Raw genomic sequence first — 21,648 nt, forward strand, 5'->3', positions numbered from 1 at the left:
CTAAGTGACAATATAAGAAATGAAGTCTTATGAAAAGGAGCACTGTGTTCTTTCTATAAGGTAATTGCTACTCTATGTTAGTTCAAAATGAGATAGATGTTTACTGAAAGCAAAAGTGAAGCACCTTCGTTTCTGCTATTGAAAAATAAAGATGCCTAATATGTTATCCTTCTGGCATCAAAACCCTATAATTGATTTATCAATTTACCAATAAACTTGGTGGCTGTGATGGTGTCACTCACAACAATCCCAGTTAGGTTTGCTCATGGAGTCATCTCAAGAAAGTGGCTACCAAAGGAAAAGCTCCACAGATGTCATTGTCTCTGTTCACGTCTCATGATCCGATTAGAAATCCTGTGCACTAATGCAACTCAGCTTACTCATCAACTCAATGGATGCCATGAGTTTGCCTCAAAAGGTTTCATTTTAGTAAAGTGTTAAAACTGTCCTCTTGAAGACAATATGCATTTCAAAGACCTCTTATTTTTTTCCCAAATAATGACATAATCAGTACTCTCGTAGATTCCCCAAAAACTCTTAGTAAGGCAGATTGTTATATTTTGAGAAGCATTCCCATGCTGAATTTTCCCCCAAATCATAAGTCCCTTCTAAAATACACACTTCACCATAGTTGCATTTATTATCATTAAATCCTCAGTCTATGAATGGTGTAAATTTGAGTCAAATGGAAGAAAATAGGGACTGAAATCAAACTATTCCAGGTGTACATGAAGAGAGTGACTTTTTCGGTCTTCAATTTTGAAGGGAGTATCAGGGAGAGTAATTCTGATATGGAATTGAGTTAGGATATATTTCTTTCCTGGAAGAAATTCCTATGGAAGGTAGACAATTATCAGAATTATTCCCCACTCAGGTCAGATGGGTAATGTACGGGTAATGTTATGACGATGTCATAACAAGGTTCAGAGGGTGGCATATCTCACATGTGCTCATGAACACCCAATCATCATGCTCATGAACTACAAAAGGACCAAATTATCAGAATTTTAATGGACACAGGGACAGATGTTTATAGGACATTGAGATTCTCATAACAAGAGACATCCCTATTGGGAAGCAGGCCATAGATGTAGTAGATGGGGTCTTTGCTGAGGGACTGGGAAGTGAACATTGTGAATTGAAACAAGAAAAAGATTCCTTGTGCATTTGGTGGTACAATCTGGGGAATGACTGCACTGTGACTCATTCCTGTAATCCCAGCACTTTGGGAGGCCTAGATGGGTGGATCACTTGAGATCAGTAGTTCAATACCAGCCTGGCCAAAACGATGAAACCTTGTCTGTATGGAAAGTACAAAAATTAGCTGGGCATGATGATGGGTACCTGTAATCCCAGGTACTTGGGAGGCTGAGACAGGAGAATCACTTGAACCCAGGAGGCAGAGGTTGCAGTGAGCCGAGATCATGCCACTGCACTCCAGCCTAGGCAACAAGAGTGAGACTCCATCTCAATAAAAAAAAAAAAAGAAGAAGAAAGAAAGAAAGGAAAGGTAAAATGATCTGGGGCTAAGAACAAAACAAGACAAAACAGACAAACAGATGAAAACATACAAATTAAAAGAATTATAAAATTTAAGATGTTTAAACAAACTTTACAGAAAGTAGCTGTAAGCCCTTTACCTAAATGTCTTATGAAAATGGGTACTACATTTGACTGGGGAATGTTTCCCCTTTCTGGTATTATAAAACTGAAGGCATGTAAGTCTGCTCTTTTGGTAAATGTTAATTGAACACAGAAAAGGAGAACTAGTAAAATTGCCTGAGCAAACCAAGTATTGGGTGTAGTGGCAGTCAGGACAAATCTTCCACTTCATAGCTATTTGTGGCACATTTATTGGGGCTGATTGCAAAAAAAAACCTGCAAATAATTCCCAATGACAATAACTGAACTGAGAATTTCCACCTGAGAGGCATTTACTGCCTTGCTATGGAATTTTAACTGAAGCTATCCCTGTGCTAATAAAAATGATGGTGCCCAAAATAGTGCCATAAAAAATGATTGACATAGAATCTTGCTACCTGGGGTTATTAGGAGAAAATAGTAATAAGTAGGGAGCCTCTTTCCTAGATTCTATCATACCTGATAGACAGTTTTCATGAGCTGTTGGCTTGTAAATGGCATTTCCCAAATAAACAAACAAGTTGTTTGAAAGCTACTGCTATGGTTAAAGCATGGTCAAGAAAATCTTTTTCTTTTGAGTTATTTAGGTGAAGTGCGTTTTTGTAAGGAAATTTGCTTTTCTCTTTGAGTCCTAAAATTTGGATTGTGATTTTATGACAAAATAGTTATTTGCATAAATTCAAAAAATGTCTTTTAAAACAAAATAATTTGAGACACTGATCATTTTAACAATACTTTAACTAAAATAGCATATTTTTAGGTAAATTTCTGGCATGGTCAACTTCAAGAATCCTATATGGCCAATCAATTCTTGCTGCATTATTTATTTATTTATTTGGAGATAAAGTCTCGCTCTGTCACCCAGGCTGGAGTGCAATGGTACAGTCTTGACTCACTACAACCTCCGCCTCTTGGGTTCAAGCAATTCTGCTGCCTCAGCCTCCCAAGTAGCTGGGACTTATAGGTGTGTGCCACCACACCTGGCCAATTTTTGTATTTTTAGTAGAGACGGGATTTCACCATATTAGCCAGGCTGGTCTTGAACTCCTGACTTCAGACAATCAGGCTGCATTTTATGCAAAATAACCAGGCCAAGTATAATAAGTCTAAAACTTATTTTGCACACAAATTGGTCTTGTTATAATTTCTCTTTAATAAAAAAGAGGGGGGTCTAAAGAAATTGCTTCCAAGGAAAACATTTAATACTAGATTTCAGCCCTAACTTTTTTTTTTTTTTTTTTTTTTGAGTGCAGACTGGATCATTGTTTCTTGGCTACAATAATCCACTAGAGAGTACCAGATTATAATTTTTCTTTATATTTTTAGTCGGTACCCTAATGGAATATGTTTCTTTTTCTGTTCTGACACACACATTACTATTTTAATTGTCAAACTACAAATGTTATTTATCTCTTCTTGTTTTACTTCCAAGAAAGCCCAAATCATGGTATTTTGAAGACCAGAGATGTGAATCTCCCTCATCTTGACATCCCACTGAGGCGGAATCTGTATTTCACCGTGAATGCACTGCAGCAAAAACTATACAAGCAACCTTCCCTCTTGGCCCAGCTACTGTAACAGAAGAGGGAGGGCATAAGATTGTAAGGGCTGATTTTGAGGGATAAGATTCATTCAAGGTCAAACCCTCCAAATCAAGGAGGGATACAAAAATGCCTGAACAGCTGGTAAAACAAGTTTAGTTGCCTTCCCAACTTGTCGCTTTCTGTCTACCCAAACTATAAAAAGTTTTTGCTTACTATAGAATTACAGAAAAATATTTGCTAACTGGATAAATAATACTTTGTAAGTTTTCATTGTAGTTCTGAGGTTTTTAGTGAGTTTCTTAATTCTGAGTTCTAATTTGATTGCACTGTGATCTAAGAGACTGTCTGTTAGGATTTGCATTCTTTTGCATTTGCTGAGAAGTGTTTTATTTCCAATTATGTGGTCAATTTTAGAATAAGTGAGATGTGGTGCTGAGCAGAATGTATATTCTGCTGATCATGGGATGGGGAGTTCTGCAGATGTCTATTAGGTCCAGTTGGTCCAGAGTTATCCCGTTACTGAATATATGCACATAGGATTATAAATCATTCTACTGTAAAGACACGTGCACACGCTTATTGCAGAACTATTCACAATAGCAAAGACCTGGAACTAACCCAAACGCCCATCCATCATAGACTGTATAAATAAAATGTGGCACATATACACCATGGAATATATGTAGCCATAAAAAAGGATGAATTTATGTTCTTTGCAGGGATATGGATGAAGCTGGAAACCATCATTCTCAGCAAATTAACATAGGTACAGAAAACCAAACACTGCATGTTTCACTCATAAGTGGGAGTTGAACAATGAGAACACATGGACACAGGGAGGGGAGCATCACACACTAGGGCCTGTTGAGGGTTGAGGGTCTAAGGGAGGAATATCATAAGGAGAAATGTAGATGATTGGTTGAATGGGTACAGCAAACCACCATGGCACATGTACACATATGTAACAAATCTGCACATTCTTCACATGTATCCCAGAACTTCAAGTATAATAATAATAACTAATAATAATAAAGCTTGTAACAAAGCCTCCTGGGTATAACACTCCCAGTTGTGAGTTATGAAGATAAAGATATATATGCATTTAATTTTTTTCAGAACAATGCTTATGTTTGCGTAACTAATTGCTGTATGTCTGTAACAAAAACCAAGCTTATAGTAGCTAAACACACAAGTTAAAAATAAATCAGTCTTATAACTTTGCCTTTCCATTTTTGTTTATTGACTTTTACACAAAATAATAATTTTAAGAGGTAATAAATGCTTGTTCACATCCATTCTTATCTGGTCTAAAACAATCAATTGGCTATAAGTCATTTGACTCATAAAGCCTTCAGCCACAGAGAGTCCCGTGGAAGTACAGGATGGATCTGGGGCAGGCAGCCATGGCACCCTGGCAATGCTATGGGAAAAAATAAAAATTTGCTGGTCTTTGATGTTGCCTCTGACAAATCTTGACCAGAAGGGGAAGAATGTAAATAAAAAATACAATTCTAAGCAGTCCCCCTCCAACCATCTGAATGGACTTCCTCTTCAACCAGGACTCTTTTAAAATTCACCCGAAAGACTAGATCAGGCCATGATGGGAAGTGGGAGGTCGGACATGCTTCATTATACCTCTCCAGCGTTAACATTCACAATCTACTCTATCTGAAGCCTTCTACCTGCATGATGAAATCCCAGGTCTTTAGACAAACTCAACCAATTGTTAACCAGAAAGTGTTTAAATTTACCTATAGCCTGGAACGCTCTGACCCCCTGCCACCAACTGCACTTCTTAATTTTTTATTTCATTTTATTTATTATTTTTGATTTTTAGAGATGGGGTTCCACATCTGAAACTCCTGACCTCTTGTGATCCGCCCTTCTCGGCCTCCCAAAGTGCTGGGATTACAGGGGTGAGCCACTGCGCCCAGCCTGCACTCCTTCAATGTATTTAATTGATGGTTCATGCCTCCCTGAAATGTATAAAACCAAGCTGCACTGGATCGGCCACCTTCTCACATATCATTCTTGTTTTATAAGTGCAGAAATGATACTGAACATATAGTCCATTTAAATATCCACAATACATGTTCGTTAAGTCAGATGCATTTCTTATAACCCTGAAAGAGAAAGTAAAGAATTACACTTGGCAAATCAGATATTTGAAACATATTCACAGAAAAAACATTACATTTCCAATTTTTGATACTCTGAACATTAAATTAGATTTAGTTTAAATAATTGCCTTAGACCCTGCATTGTTTAAACTAAATCTAATTTAATGTTGAGTATCAAAAATGTCCAAGTTAATTCTTTATATTGACACACATGAAATGTCAATTACTGCTTCATTTCCCCCTGCTTTTTCCACTTTCTAGCATCTGATATTTGCTGTCCTTTACTTACAGACTTAGCACCCCACCCCCTTCATATATAATATAATTTGGAATAATGCCATTTCCGAAGATTCTCTAGTCTAACTGACCCAGTAGTAAGTCTTGGACCCTGTCTTCCTCAAGTGCTTTTCATAATCATCAAAGTCCAGGAATTCACCTAGGGTATGATGCCTTAAGTTCAACATCATCTCCAAGTGATGCTTTCGTAAGATTATACTCTGAAGTTCTAATACCAGCCCATCAATACTAGATTAATGATCAGGGATTATGCGTTAAAAACAAATTTGCAAATTAAAAATATTATCTTTTAGATTAACTTAGTATCCACACTTGGGTAAAAAGATAATGATTTCAACCAGTAAATAATTTCATCAATTAAATTTTTAAGAATGAGATTTATTTGTGTTGACATGGTACAGATGTTAATTATTACTGCCCCCTTTCAGAAACAAACCCCAAAATAACACAGTTTAAAAAATGAAAATAAAATATTTATGTACATACATATCATGCATACAATTATTATAGAATTTTTTCAGTTTCCCTTTTGATAACTGAAAATATCTACTGTTTTCCATTCCATTATAGATTACGATTGCATTTTCAATGATTACAAACACATACATATTCTATATTTTCAAAACAAGATTCCATCTGTACTCTCTCCTGACATACACGTTACCTTTGACTCTAGTCCTTCACTCCAAAGGAGACCTTTAAAACATATGTCCTTCTCCCCTCCATTTGGAGCTTGCTTATCTCTCTTCTACCCTATCATTGACAACCACCAGGGGTGGGGCCACCTTGTCTTTCTGACCCACACGCCTACACTTACTATTTCTATCTGAAGGAAAAAGCAAACAAACAAACAAAAAATTCTGTTTGCCATTATGGCCCAATGTGATGAGTATGCAGGGATCACAGTACCTAAACTCAGTGTGGGGCACCTCTACACAGTTGACTCAGAGCTATCTCCTGCTAAAAATATACACTAAAAAACACGTGTTAAATGATGAACTTCCGGCCGGGTGTGGTGGCTCATGACTGTAATCCCAGCACTTTGGGAGGCCGAGGCAGGTGGATCACAAGGTCAGGAATTCTAGACCAGTCTGTCCAACATGGAGAAACCCCGTCTCTACTAAAAATACAAAAATTAGCCGCGTGTGGTGGCTCATGCCTGTAATCCCAGCTACTCAGGAGGCTTAGACAGGAGAATCAATTGAACCTGGGAGGCAGAGGTTTCAGTGAGCCAAAATTCACCATGTTGGTCAGGCTGGTCTCGAACTCATGAACTCGTGATTTGCCCTCCTTGGCCTCCCAAAATACTGGGATTACAGAGGTGAGCCACTATTTTTATGTAAAGACTTATTTTTTTCTCATTATAAGCAGAACAAATACAACACATAAACCCACTTAAAATAGCATATAACCACATTCCTCATTATTCTACACAAATTATTTTATCTCTACTATATATGTAATGTATCATGCTAAGGTTTATTCTTTGACCTGAAATGCTCTTCTAAACCAGTCTTTAAATTTTTTATTCAAAAATATCCATTTCAGAATATAAGTTAGTGCTGTAGCAATTTCTCAAAGAACTAAAAATGGAATTCCATTTGATCCAGCAATTCCACTCTTGGGTATTTACCCAAAGGACAACAAATTATTATATTAAGAAAAAGACACCTACACTCCTATGTTTATTGTACCACTATTCACAATAGCAAAGTCATAAAAAAATGACCTAAGTTTCCATCAACGGATTATGTTTTCTTTCGGGGTATATACACCATGGAGAGTATTCTCTTAAGCGAAATAACTCAGAGACATAAATTTAAATACTGCATGTTCTCATTTAAGTGGGAGCTAAATAATATGTACATACAGACATAAAAAGTGGAATAATGGACATTGGAGACTCCACAAATAGGAGGGTGGGAGGAAAATAAAAAAGGAGAAATTACCTACACGGTAAAGTGTACACTCTCCAGGTAATGGTTACACTGAAAACACAGACTTCATCACTATGGAATATATTTATATAACAAAACTGCACTCGTACCCCCTTATTCCAGAAACTTTCTTTTAAGGCATTTCAAGTGTCATTTATAACAAAAGCAGCAGGGCCGGGTGCGGTGGCTCAAGCCTGTAATCCCAGCACTTTGGAAGGCGGAAGCGGGTGGATCACGAGGTCAAGAGATTGAGACCATCCTGGTCACCATGGTGAAACCCCGTCTCTACTAAAAATACAAAAAGTTAGCTGGACATGGTGGCCTGTAATCCCAGCTACTCAGGAGGCTGAGGCAGGAGAATTGCCTGAAGCCAGGAGGCGGAGGTTGCGATGAGTCGAGATCGCACCATTGCATTCCAGCCTGAGTAACAAGAGAGGCACTCCGTCTCAAAAAAAAAAAAAAAAAAAAGCAGCATTGCTAAAATTTATGATTGGTTAGTCTGTGTATTCTTACTGAAGCATTATCACGCCATATTCTCTTTATCTCTAGCATCATTCAATCAGTCTGCACATACAATCAATGGTTAAGTAACTTTAGTGATGAATCAATCTTTCACTCATCTTTGAACCCCAGTACTTAGCACAATATTAAGTATTTGTTAGAGTCCATTGACTTTTCTGGGCTTCCATAATTTTTCTTAAACTTGCTATTTTCAGTAGTCTCCATAATTTGACTACTGTAATTTTGTTAGTGGCTTGTCAAAGTTACCAGAAGACATTTATGGTAACTTTCTATATTAGAAAATCATTGAAAAAACATGAGAGAAAATGGTTCTTTTAGGATGCAATTTCTACTGAAGCTAGTTTTAATTTGAATCTACAGTGCTCCTAAGGAAAATACCTCTACTCAAACCCAACTATAAAATTTTAACAAGAATAGACACTTACCAGTCAGAGGAGTTGATTATATCATCAATGCTCTTACCACTAGTGTAATAACTTTGGGGAGATAATCCCAGCCAATATTGATATAATTTATTTTGGGATTTTATAAATTCCTACAGGAAATACAAATGGTCTATTTAAGAAACAGTTTCTTACTTTTGTATTTTACATTATAACGTAATTTCTTACAAATTGCTGTTTTAAGGTAACATACTTGACATTGCACTACTGCTATTAAATGCCATTAAAAGAAATTGAAAGAAAGTACTCCTTACTATAAACTTTCAACATTTTAAAAAATAATATCATTGCTGGTCTCACAAGAAGAGAGGCCCTACTAATCCACATATAACCTTCATTTACAGTCATTGAAAAGTTCACAATGACAAGTTCAGGATTCAAAAATTTGAGCTGTAAACATTGTGTCCAAAGAGATGGCTAATGGCTACCAAAAAGAGTTAATAGAAACAGAAAGAGTAGGAAAAAATGCCACAGATGTGAGTGGTTATAAAACAAAATTCAAAACCGGTTCAGAATTTTGTAGCCAAATAACAGGTATTTTTTCTTATTCCACACTTTTAAAAGACCTTTTTTAGAGTAAGCAACTGTGAATGGGTCACTTGAGAATAATCTGATGAGGAAGAGATTATGGATTAATTTCTCTCTCTTCTAAAGTATAACAGAAGTTTCTTATTGTGGGGAAGCAGAGACTTTTAGAAAATGTAATTTTGATTAAAAATATATGATTATTATTTGAGAGACCAAATATGCTATATAAAATAAGTGTAACATGGAAACACTAGACAAGAAAAATTAAGAAACTGAATAAATCAATAAAGCTACTAGAAAACACATTTTTCCTGAGACTCAAGGACTCAGTGCAAGACATCTGTTTGACACTTGGCTGTGTCACTTTCCTTCAGCTCTTCTTGTTTACACATATTTTATGCTAGCCTACTATAACTTGCCTATTTCTCTTAGTGAATTTAAAAATACAAAATGGTAGAAACAAAACAAATCCTCCAATGTCATTTTTATGGAATTAGTAACCCTCAGGAATAATCTCTGTATCTTGTTTTTAATGCTTATAAATTATGTTCTGAGATTTGATTCCAGATTCTAATTTGGAAATACATACAGACCTATAAATTCTGGCTGCCCAGTATCTACTCATCCACCTGTCAGCTAGCAATATTCCTCTTATGCTAAGGTCCTAAGCTAAGGTTTTATACGTTTTACCTTGCCTGTGATATCTTGAGATAAATGTACAAAGTTCCAGTCACTTCTCACCCCAACTAAAATAAACCAGAATCATGAGTTGGTTGATTGAGGTCTCCTCTAACATGCCACAGCCCTCTCTGTCCCATGATGGTAGAAACACCTGGGCTTTACCAATGCACTTTTATTGTTAATCTTCAGCAGGCTGGCATTCTGATCAGCACAGGCCGTTTTACTCTCCTGCCATGTTTGGTAATTATCACTTAGGAAATAACAGCTGTCCTCATGCCACATCCATCCCTTTGGACAAGGCTTACATTTGTGCTCTGAAAGAAGAACATAGTTTTATTTGGGTTTTACTAATAGTCTTAATAATTCTTATTATTTCCTTTCCTCTCTAAGTGACATTCTCCACATTTGCTGTTTATTATTCTTTCTTTCTTTCTTTTTGAGACAGGATCTTGCTCTGTTCCCCAAGCCAGAGTGGAGCAGCACGATCTCAGCTCACTGCAGCCTCCATCTCCTGGATTCAAGCGACTCTCCCCTTGGCCACCCAAGTAGCTGGGATTACACGGTGTTTCTTCTTTTTACATCAAGGGGGAAGTACGTGAATCCTGTATTCTAGTTCCCTGTATACCATCATAATATGTCAGACACATAACTTGAACAAAAAAATTCCAAATTAAGCACTGGGATTCAAGTGTATCTTCCTATATCAATCCCTCTTTGCTATTTTTTGTATTCTTTAATGACAACAAACACAAATTACAGGACACATTCTGTATAGTAAGAATTAACCACACCTATCTATACTAATCTTACCTTCTTTAATTTCTGTTCTCTGACTCAGTGAAACTTTGAGGTTTCTCGGGAGCAAAAGAAATACGTTTTAGCAACCATGACTATAGAAATGTATGGAGATATTATAAGACCAACTTCTCCTGATCCCGAAGGTGACATCTCAATTTATTTTTTTCTTGTGGACTTTGTTATCAATCACTGACTGAAATTTAAGAATGAAGTCACCTATAAAGAGGTGTCACTTCCTCCCTATCTTTTATTAACCTTATTGCCCAGAATAATTATCGTGACAGATTAGAGAAACTGTTCTAACATTTTATCATGTAACTGTTATCTCCTGATAATTTGGGGCCCTATTGTTATTATTACTCTTTCTGTCTTTCTTCTAAAGGAAATGAATTCTCTATCAACCACATGTAATTCCTTCCCCCAAATTATGACTCCCTAGGAAAAGGCTGCTAATTATAAAATGATTCTTAAGAGACTCAGTGATTTAGTTTATTGTCCAGTAAATAACACCAAGAGAATACAGGATTACCTTTTTTTTCTCTGTATAGCTCACGACATAATTTGGTGGCTGTTGTTTGCAGTGTGGTGGAGAGGTTCCTGAACTTGTTGGAGCTATTCATGTTACTCATCAGTTGTAGAGACACATTTCTCTGAAGCTCTTCATTGATATTTTTTAGTTCATTCACTTTTTCCATTTCTATCTTCAAAGTTATGTAAACTTCACATTAAAAATGACAAAAATTTGTAAACTCTCAATAGAACCATCATCCTTTATCACTTGCAGAAGTAGTACAAAGATTAAAGGGGTAGGGAAAGCCATTACTCTACAGGAGTGAAGGAAAGACATTATGTTCCACATTGTAAGTCCTCCTTGTGGCCACATCACCTATCATTATCACAAATCTTCCACTCAAAGAATAAACTTTTGTTGTTAAATCTTTGAAATTCTAGATACTTTCGCTTTTAACTGAAATAGAGCTAATACATACATATGCTTCCCAAGACTCCCAATCCAATGAGCAGGAGAAGGCACAGAAGAGTCAGAAACAAGGCTGCTGGACGCCATACACGAGAGGGAGCGGGAGGTGCTGTGGAAAGGAAAATTAACAGGGAGGTCTAAACCTGATATACACTTTCATTTGAATTATTTACTCATTCATTCATTCATTCATTTTACTTTTATTTCCTAATATGCCTATTAGAAAAGAATGGATTTGTTATTCAACGATATTTTAAAAATATTTTGAAGAACATGTCAAGAAAAAGTCAAAATCACTGATGTGTTTTGTATGTAAATTGATTCTGGCATGAGAAGCTGTTAACTGGTAGACTGATTCAAAAAACAGAGAAGCAAAACCAGAATTTATAATAGAGAATGGAGAACACCAGTCAATCTAGATATAGTATACTTTGTTTGTACAAATTGGGGAAAAGCGAGTAACTGGAAATTAACAGAGAAGCCAATATGAGTAGTTATTGCTTGAGCAGACAATTGTGGCATGTCAGGAAAAACAATTTCAGTTGTTCACATATCCCTCAGGTAATTCTGAGAGTTTAGCTGCAGAATAAACAAGATAGGCTGTCTCTTTGTAATGTATTTGGGACAGGATCTTGCTCTATCACCCAGAATGGAACATAGTGGCCTGATCATAGCTCACTGCAGCCTCCAACTCCTGGGCTCAAGTAATCCTCCTTCCTCACCCTCCCAAGCAGCTAAGACTATTGGTGCCCAGTTAATTTTTTAAAAAATTTTTGGACATAGGCACAGGCAAGGACTTCATGGCTAAAACACCAAAAGCATTGGCAACGAAAGCCAAAATAGACAAATTGGATCTAATTAAACTCCAGAGCTTCTGTATGGCAAAAGAAACAATCAGTAGAGTGAACCAGCAACTAACAGAATGGGAAAAATTTTTTGCAATCTACCCATCTGACAAAGGACTAATATCCAGAATCTACAAAGAACTAAAACAGATTTACAAAAAAAAACCACAACCACAACAACAAAAAAAAACATTCAAAAGTGGGTGAAGGATACGAAAGACATTTTTCAAAAGAAGACATACATGAGGCCATATGAACAAATGCTCATCATCACTGGTCGTTAGAGAAATGCAAATCAAAACCACATTGAGATAGCATCTCACACCAGTTAGAATGGCTATCATTAAAAAATCTGGAGACAATAGATGCTGGAGAGGATGTGGAGAAATAGGAACACTTCTACACTGTTGGTAAGAGTGTAAATTAGTTCAACCATTATGAAAGACAGTGTGGCGATTCCTCAAGGACCTAGAAATAGAAATTCCATTTGACCCAGCAATCCCATTACTGGGTATATATCCAAAGGATTATAAATAATTCTATTATAAAGACGAATGTTCATTGCAGCACTGTTTGCAATAGCAAAGACCTAGAACAAACCCAAATGCCCAGTGATGATAGACTGGACAAGGAAAATGAGACACATACACACCATGGAATACTATGCTGCCATAAAAATGATGAGTTCAAGGATCCCAAGATGGCTGAATAAAAGGCAGCTCCAGAAAGCAGCTCCCAGAGAGAGAAACTCAGAAGCTGAGTGGTCTTCACAATTCCAAACGAGGTAGGTTCATTTTGTGTGTCTGGTTGGACAGTGCATATAAACCAAATAGGGCAAGTTGCTGCAATGTGGAGCATTGCCCTACCCAGAAGGAGTGTGCAACCGACTGGAGGACTGGGGGATCTCCCCCTCTGAGACTTTGATTCAGATACAGTGCTCCACTCAAGCCCTCTACAACCCACAGAACAAGAGATCTTCACCAGGCTGAAAAGCCCTAGCGAGCTGCCTGAACAGGGCAAACAGCAACTTTGGCCAGTGCCAGGGCTGTCAGCACAGATCTAGGTGGAAGCACTGGCTGAACCAAAAAGCCAAAAATCCGGTGGGACAGAGCTACCTGCACCCCAGTAAGAAGGGGAATGGAATGCAGGATAACAGCCCAAATGGCAGGATGGGTCCCCCTGCCCCAAAAGGCCCAGCAGGCCAAAACCTCTCACTCCAGAGTTAGGAACCCAGAACATCAGTTAGAGAGCAACCAGGACCGATCCAGCTCGGTGGGTGGAAGGGAAGCTGCCATTGCAGAAGCCCGCCTAATTTTCCTGCGTAAATAAAAGATGCAGCAGCTCCACTGAATCTGTGGCAGCCCAGCAGTGCCTCTGCAGGCAGACAAAGGAAAGGCAGCCTCCCCAAGCAGTTAACTGAGATCAAAACTATATAAATCCAAGAGATAGGGAGAAACCAGTGCAATAAGAATGAAATCATCAAAAACCAGAACATCTCTCCCTCACCACGAGATCACGACTCCTTACCAGCAAGGGAACGAAGCAGGATGGAGAAGGAATTTGATGAATGGACAGAAGCAGGCTTCAGAACGTTGGGTAATAACAAACTTCTTTGAGTTAAAGCAACATGTTCTATCCCAATGCAAAGAAACTAAAAACCTTGAGAAAAGGTTAGATGAAATGCTAGCTAGAATAACCAGCTTAGAGAAGCACATAAATGACTTGATGGAGCTGAAAAACACAGAGCGAGAACTTCATGAAGCATACACAAGTTTCAATAGCCAAATAGATCAAGCATAAGAAAGGATATCAGAGATTGAAGATCAACTCAACAAAATAAAATTAGAAGGCAAGAAAAGGAACAAAGAGTGAAAAGTAATGAACAAAGCCTTCAAGAAATATGAGAGTACGTGAAAAGACCTAATCTACACTTCATTTGTCTACCAGAAGATGATGGGGAGAATGAATCCAAGCTGGAAAACACTCTTCAGGGTATTATCCAGGAGAACTTCCCCAACCTAGCAAGGCAGGCCAACATTCAAATACAGAAAATACAGAGAACACTACAATGATATTCCTCTAGAAGAGCAACCCCAAGGCACATAATCGTCAGGTTCACCAGGGTTGAAATGAAGAAAAAATACTAAGGGCAGCCAGAGAGAAAGAATGGGTCACCCACAAAGGGAAGAACATCAGACTCACAGCAGATCTCTTGGCAGAAACCCTACAAACCAGATGAGATTGAGGGCCAATATTCAACATCCTAAAAGAAAAGAACTTTCAACCCAGAATTTCATATCCAGCCTAATTAGGCTTCATAAGTGAAGAAGAAATGAAATATTTTATGGACAAGCAATTGCTGAGAGATTTTGTCACTACCAGACCTGCCCTGCAAGAGCTCCTGAAGGAAGCACTAAACACAGAAAGGAAAAACCAGTACCAACCACTGCAAAAAAGAACCAAATGGTAAAGACCAATGATGCAATGAAGAAATTATGCCAAACAAAGGTCAAAACAACCAACTAGTAATAAAATGGAAGGATCAAATTCATACATAAAAATATTAACATAAAATGTAAATGGACTAAATGCCCCAATCAAAAGACACAGATTGGCAAATGGGATAAAAAGCCAAGAACCATCTGAGTGCTGTATTTAGGAGACCCATGTTATGTGCAAAGACACACATAGACTCAAAATAAAGGGATGGAAGAAGATTTACCAAGCAAAAGGAGACCAAAGAAAAGCAGGGGTGGTAACCCTAGTCTCTGATATAATGGACTTTAAACTAACAAAAATCAAAAGTGACAAAGAAGGGCATGACATAATGGTAAAATGATAAATAAAACAAGAAGAGCTAACGATCCTAAACATAGATGCACCCAATACAGGAGAACCTAGATACATAAAGCAAGTCCTTAATGACCTACAAAGAGACTTAAACTCCAGCACAATAATAGTGGGAGACTTGAACACTCCACTGTCAATATTAGATAGATCAATGAGACAGAAAATCAACAAAGAAATCTAGGACTTGAATGCAGATCTGGACCAAGCAAACTTAATAGACAGTTACAGAACTCTTAACCCCAAATCCACAGACTATACATTCTTTTCAACACCACATCACACTTACTCTAAAATCGACCGCATAACTGGAAGTATATCACTCCTCAGCAAATGCAAAAGAATGGAAATCGTAACATAAACTCTCTCAGACCACAGTGCAATCAAATGAGAACTCAGGATTAAGAAACTAACTCAAAACTGCACAACTTCATGGAAACTGAACAACTGGCTCCTGAATGGAGACTGGATAAACAATGAAATGAAGGTAGAAATAAAGATGTTCTTCAAAGCCAATGAGAATGAAGACACAAACACAATACACCAGAATATCTGAGAAACATTTAAAGCTGCATCTAGAGGAAAAATTATAGCAATAAATGCCCACATGAGAAGAAGGAAAGATCTAAAATGGACACCCTATTGCCAAAATAACAAGGAATAACTAAGATCAGAGCAGAACTGAAGGGATAGAGACACAAAAAAACCTTTCAAAAAATCAACAAATCCAGGAGCTGGTTTTTTGAAAAGATCAACAAACTAGATAGACCACTGGCCAGACTAATAAAAAAGAAAAGAGAGAAGAATCAAATAGATGCAATAAAAAACGATAATGGGGATATCACCACTGATTCCACAGAAATACAAACTACCACCAGAGATTACTACAAACAACTCTATGCATACAAACCAGTAAATCTGGAAGAAATGGATAAATTCCTGGAGATTTGCACTCTCCCAAGACTAAACCAGGAAGAAGTTGAATCCCTGAATAGACCAATAACAAGGGCTGAAGTTGAGGCAGCAATTAATAGCCTACCAACTAAAAAAAGCCTGGGCCCAGACGGGTTTACAGCCGAATTCTACCAGACATACAAAGAGGAGCTGGTACCATTCCTTCTGAAACTATTACAAGCAATAAAAAAAGAAGGAATACTCTCCAACTCATTTTATGAGACCAACATTATCCTAATACTAAACTGGGCAGTGACACAACTACAAAAGAAAACTTCAGGCCAATATCCATGATGAACATCAACAAAAAAATCTTCAATAAAATACTGGCAAACAGAATGCAACAGCAAATCAAAAAGCTTATTCATCATGATCAAGTAGGCTTCATCCCAGGGATGCAAGGTTGGTTCAACATACACAAGTCTAGAAATGTAATCCATCACATAAATAGAACCAAAGACAAAAACCACATGATTATCTCAATAGATGCAGAAAATAACTTCGACAAAATTCAACAGCCGTTTATGCTAAAAACTCTCAATAAACTAGGTATTGATGGTACAAATCACAAAATAATAAAGGCGATTTACAACAAACCCACAGCCAATATCATACTGAATAGGCAAAAACTGGAAGCATTCCCTTTGAAACCTGGCACAAGACAAGGATGCCCTCTCTCATCACTCTATTCAAAATAGTATTGGAAGTTCTAGTCAGAGCAAGCAGACCAGAAAAAGAAAGTGTATTCAACTAGGAAAAGAGCAAGCCAAATTGTCTCTATTTGCAGACGATATGATTGTATATATATATATAAGACCCCATCATTTCAGCCCAAAATCTCCTGAAACTGATAAGCAACTTCAGCAAAGTCTCAGGATACAAAATCAATGTACAGAAATCACAAGCATTTCTATATACCAATAACAAACAGAGAGCCAAATCAAAAGTGAACTCCCATTCACAATTGCTATAAAGAGAATAAAATACCTAGGAATACAACTAACAAAGGTTGTAAATGACTTCTTCAAGGAGAACTACAAACCACTGCTCAATGAAATAAGAGAGGACACAAACAGATGGAAAAATACCCAATGCTCATGGGTAGGAAGAATCAACATCGTGAAAATGGCCATATTGCCCAAAGCAATTTATAGGTTCAATGCTATCTCCATAAAGCTACTTATGGCCTTCTTCACAGAACTGGAAAAAACCACTTCAAACTTCATATGGAACCAAAACAGAGCCCGCATAGCCAAAACAATCCTAAGCAAAAAGAACAAAGCTGGAGGCATCATGCTGCCTGACTTCAAACTATATTACAAGGCCACAGTAATCAAAACAGCATGGTACTGTTACCAAAACAGAGATATAGACCAATGGAACAGAACAGAGGTCTCAGAAGCAACACCACACATCTACAATCATCTGATTTTTGACAAACCTGAGAAAAACAAGCAATGGAAAAATGATTCTCTATTTAATAAATGCTGTTGGGAAAACTGGCTAGCCATGTGCAGAAAGCAGAAACTGGACCCTTTCCTGACACCTTACACTAAAATTAACTCCAGATGGATTAAAGATCTAAACATAAGACCTAACACCATAAAAACCCTAGAAGAAAACCTATGCAAAACCATTTAGGACATAGGCATAGGCAAAACACCAAAAGCAATGGCAACAAAAGCCAAAATAGACAAATTGGATCTAATTAAACTCCAGAGCTTCTGTACAGCAAAACAAATAATCATTACAGTGAATCAGGCACCAACAGAATGGGAAAAATTTTTGCAATCTTCCATCTGACAAAGGACTAATATCAAGAATCTACAAAGAACTAAAACAGATTTATAAGAAAAAAAACAAACCCGTTCAAAAGTGGACAAAGAATATGAACACACACTTTACAAAAGAAGACATTGATGAGGCCAACAAATATATGAAAAAATGCTCATCATCACTGGTCATTAGAGAAATGCAAATCAAAACCACATTGAGATACCGTTTCACGCCAGTTAGAATGGTGATCATTAAAAAATCTGGAGACAACAGATGCTGGAGAGGATGTGGAGAAATAAGAACACTTTTACACTGTTGGTGGGAGTGTAAATTAGTTCAACCATTGTGGAACACAGTGTGGCGATTCCTCAAGGACCTAGACATAGAAATTCCATTTGACCCAGTAATTCCATTACTGGGTATATATCCAAAGGATTATGAATCATTCTATTATAAAGATGTATGTTCATTGCAGCACTGTTTACAATAGCAAAGACCTGGAACCAACCCAAATGCCCATAATGAATAGACTGGATAAAGAAAATGTGGCACATATACACTGGGGAATACTACACATCCATAAAAAATGATGAATTTGTGACCTTCATAGGGACATGGATGAATCTGGAAACCATCATTCTCAGCAAACTGACACAAGAACAGAAAACCAAACACTGCATGTTATCACTCATAGGCAGGTGTTGAACAATTAGAACACATGGACATGGGGAGGGGAGCTTCACACACGGCAGTCAGTTGGGGGACTAGAGGAGGGACAGTGGGGGATGGATAATGAGGGGAGAAGTACCAGATGTAGGTGATGGGGGAAGGCCTTGCCATATATGTACCTATGCAACAATCCTGCATTATTTGCATATGCACCCCAGAACCTAAAGTACAAAAAAAAAAAAACGATGAGTTTGTGTCCTTTGTAGGGACATGGATGAATCTGGAAACCATCATTCTCAGCAAACTGACACAAGAACAGAAAACCAAACACTGCAAGTTCTCACGTGTAGGCGGATGTTGAACAGTGAGAACACATGGACACAGGGAGGGGAGCATCACACACTGTGGTCTTTTGGGGAGTCTAAGGGAGGGATGTGGGGAGTGGGGAGATTGCAGAGGGATAACACAGAGAGAAATGCCAGATATAGGTGATGGGGGATGGAGGCAACAAACTACCTTGCCATGTGTGTACCTATGCAACAATCCTACATGATCTGCACATGCACCCCAGAACCTAAAGTACAATTAAAAAACAAAAACAAAACAAAACAAAATTATAAAGGCCTAAAATTAGGAAGGATATTGTTTAACCACAGATTAAAAGGAGATTTAATGAGAATATAGAAGACAGTATTCTCTTAGTTTTTGTTTTTGTTTTTCTGAAATGATGTTGATGCATCCTAAGGGATGATCTATACCAGAATGGTATGCAAATAAAATATTGGGATACCTAAGGAAAAAAAAATCTCTTTTTATAGAAATCGCATCTCTCTACTTTGCCCAGGCTGGTCTCAAACTCCTGGCCTCAAATAATCCTCTCATCTTGGCCTCTCAAATTGCTAGGACTATGGGTTGAGCCACTGCACCTAGCCAGAACTAGGGTTTTTAGTGAAAATAAAAAGTACATTGGAGAGCGGAAGTGTAAGAGACTAAGGGTGGATGTTACATAATACAATGTTAAATTGTGTACATAGTTTCTAAGCTGGTTAATGAGAAAATTACATGAAGTTAAGAACATGAAGAAGACATGGATTCAATATCTCCATGAATTAAAGGAATTCTTGTGATGGGAACTTAAAATAATTTGGATTGGCAGGAAAGGTGGAGAGAAAGGGTGTGAGAGGGCAGTTACAGGGCAATTGTTGGTACTATGAAGCTCATGATATGGCCATCCTCTTTCAGCATATGAAAGAAGAAATACAAACAAGGAACTAAAGACAGAAAATGGAGTAAAATTCTTAGACCCTTCTTTCTAAAAAAGTTTCAGTGTTAAAAAAGCCCACAAAATTAATCTGCTAGCCTTTCTCAAGATTTACCATGCTCATAATAAATGGATCCAAGATTTAACAATGAAATTTCTGTTTACAGCAATGCTAGAATGTTATAGATGTTGTATTCTGTGTGTTCTCCATTATCATTATTTAAGTTATTTTTAACTCAAACACACTGATTTTAACGATGGATTCACTAGGGCAGATTGCACCCCAAAAGCCAGGAGTCAGAAGGTAAGAACCATACATATAGTAAAACTACAGGATTCTGAGTAAGATGAAGAGTAGAGTTTTGTTGAAGTGAAAGATGAAAGTCAACACAGATGGTTCACTTATTTCATGATTTAAATTGAAAAATATAGTGTGGTTTTGAATATTATGAATATATTTTGTCTTCTGATATTTCTTTATCTCTTTTCCTCCTTTATTCCTTAATGAGTCACTTCATTTAACTTAACATCTTTTATTTTTTAGTAAGTTAGTAAAAAATCTCCAAAAGAAGTAGGAGAAATTTTAGCATGGTATGTGTCGAGTTTGGTAGATAGTCAAATGGAATCCTTAACAGGTCACTCTGGTACCTGTCTGTCTGTCTTTCCTTCTTTTTGACATACATATACAAAGCATTTTCTTAAAAAAAAGAAACACATAAGAAATCATGACTTTCCTGAACACATTCCTTGTTCCATGGCTTCATCTTATAAAGAAATAAAATCTTTACAAAACCCAATCACTTGAAAAATTATGTCCCAATTATCTTGAGTGTGATAATAAAAATTTCAAAAACATAAAAGATTCAGTGTTCAATGCACTCATAAGTGTTTTTACAGAAACCATTTTTCCTAATCATTTTGTTTAGATACCTTTGGTTCCTTTGCTTAGATATAGGAAACTAAATTGAAATTTTCAGTTGAATGATAGCTATGTCCTAATAGTGAAGATGCGGGCCTGAAACGACTTCTATCATACAACTGTACAACACATCCATAACTCAAAATCTTACCTTTTTCCCCAAATTTGTCCATTTCTTGGATATTTTCTGTCTCAGTGGAGTTCTGGAATTTAAGATCTGCATAAGTAACTTCTTCAGACATTGATAAATACCTGAAGAAATCTTGACGAAGTGTAAAAAAACAAAGAGGCGAGAGTAACTTAACAGAGCTGAATGTTAAACGGGACCTACGATTTGAAACTTCTGGTTATAAATGGAAGCTTAAGCTTACAAGTTTAAACTGTCTCTAAATCTACTGTACCAATCACCGGTATGTCTGCAAATGAGTCACTTCTCATCTGTGGCTTCAGTTAAGAACATTGAACTGTTGCAACGGATAACATCTTTCTTCCTCATATTTCTTTCTTTTTTTTTTTCTCATTTCTATATATTTACCAACTACAGAGAGTGGTTTTTGAAATTTTGTTTGGATAATATTACTAGTGTCATGCAAGAGTACACAAATAACTAGCACCACATGGTGCAAACATAGTGCAGGATTTATTGGTGAAAAACTTCCAAGCAGAAAAATGACAAAAGATGCAGTTCTCAGACACTCACTAATCTTCGGCTATGGCCTGGCATAGATGTTCCTTATGTGTTATGATGAAGGTCCTGTTAGAAATGTTCTCTTCACTGGGACACTGAACATGCAGAGAGCACTCCCAAGAAGAATGAGAGAGTTAGTGCCACTCTTTTGCCATGTTACATATCTATAGGCTTCCCTAAGAGAGCTAGGGAATACCTA

The 21,648-nt window shown here is 37.2% G+C and overlaps 1 protein-coding gene and 1 pseudogene across 1 annotated transcript; both read right to left on the reverse strand.

Annotated features, from left to right (window-relative positions):
• Positions 1-873: 873 nt before the first annotated feature.
• On the reverse strand, positions 874-992 carry LOC118144705 (small nucleolar RNA U13; annotated as a pseudogene).
• Positions 993-4,395: 3,403 nt separating this feature from the next.
• Positions 4,396-21,092, reverse strand: CLEC12A (C-type lectin domain family 12 member A). The gene is made up of 6 exons (XM_009003347.6): positions 20,913-21,092; positions 11,501-11,599; positions 11,041-11,229; positions 9,876-10,027; positions 8,487-8,596; positions 4,396-5,308 (listed from the first exon to the last, which is right to left on the reverse strand). Exons 1-6 carry the CDS (start codon positions 21,001-21,003, stop codon positions 5,152-5,154), a joined length of 798 nt encoding a protein of 265 aa, XP_009001595.4. The 5' UTR covers positions 21,004-21,092; the 3' UTR covers positions 4,396-5,151.
• Positions 21,093-21,648: the final 556 nt, after the last annotated feature.

Source organism: Callithrix jacchus, chromosome 9 (genome assembly GCF_049354715.1).
Source record: "Callithrix jacchus isolate 240 chromosome 9, calJac240_pri, whole genome shotgun sequence".
NCBI lineage: Eukaryota > Metazoa > Chordata > Mammalia > Primates > Cebidae > Callithrix > Callithrix jacchus.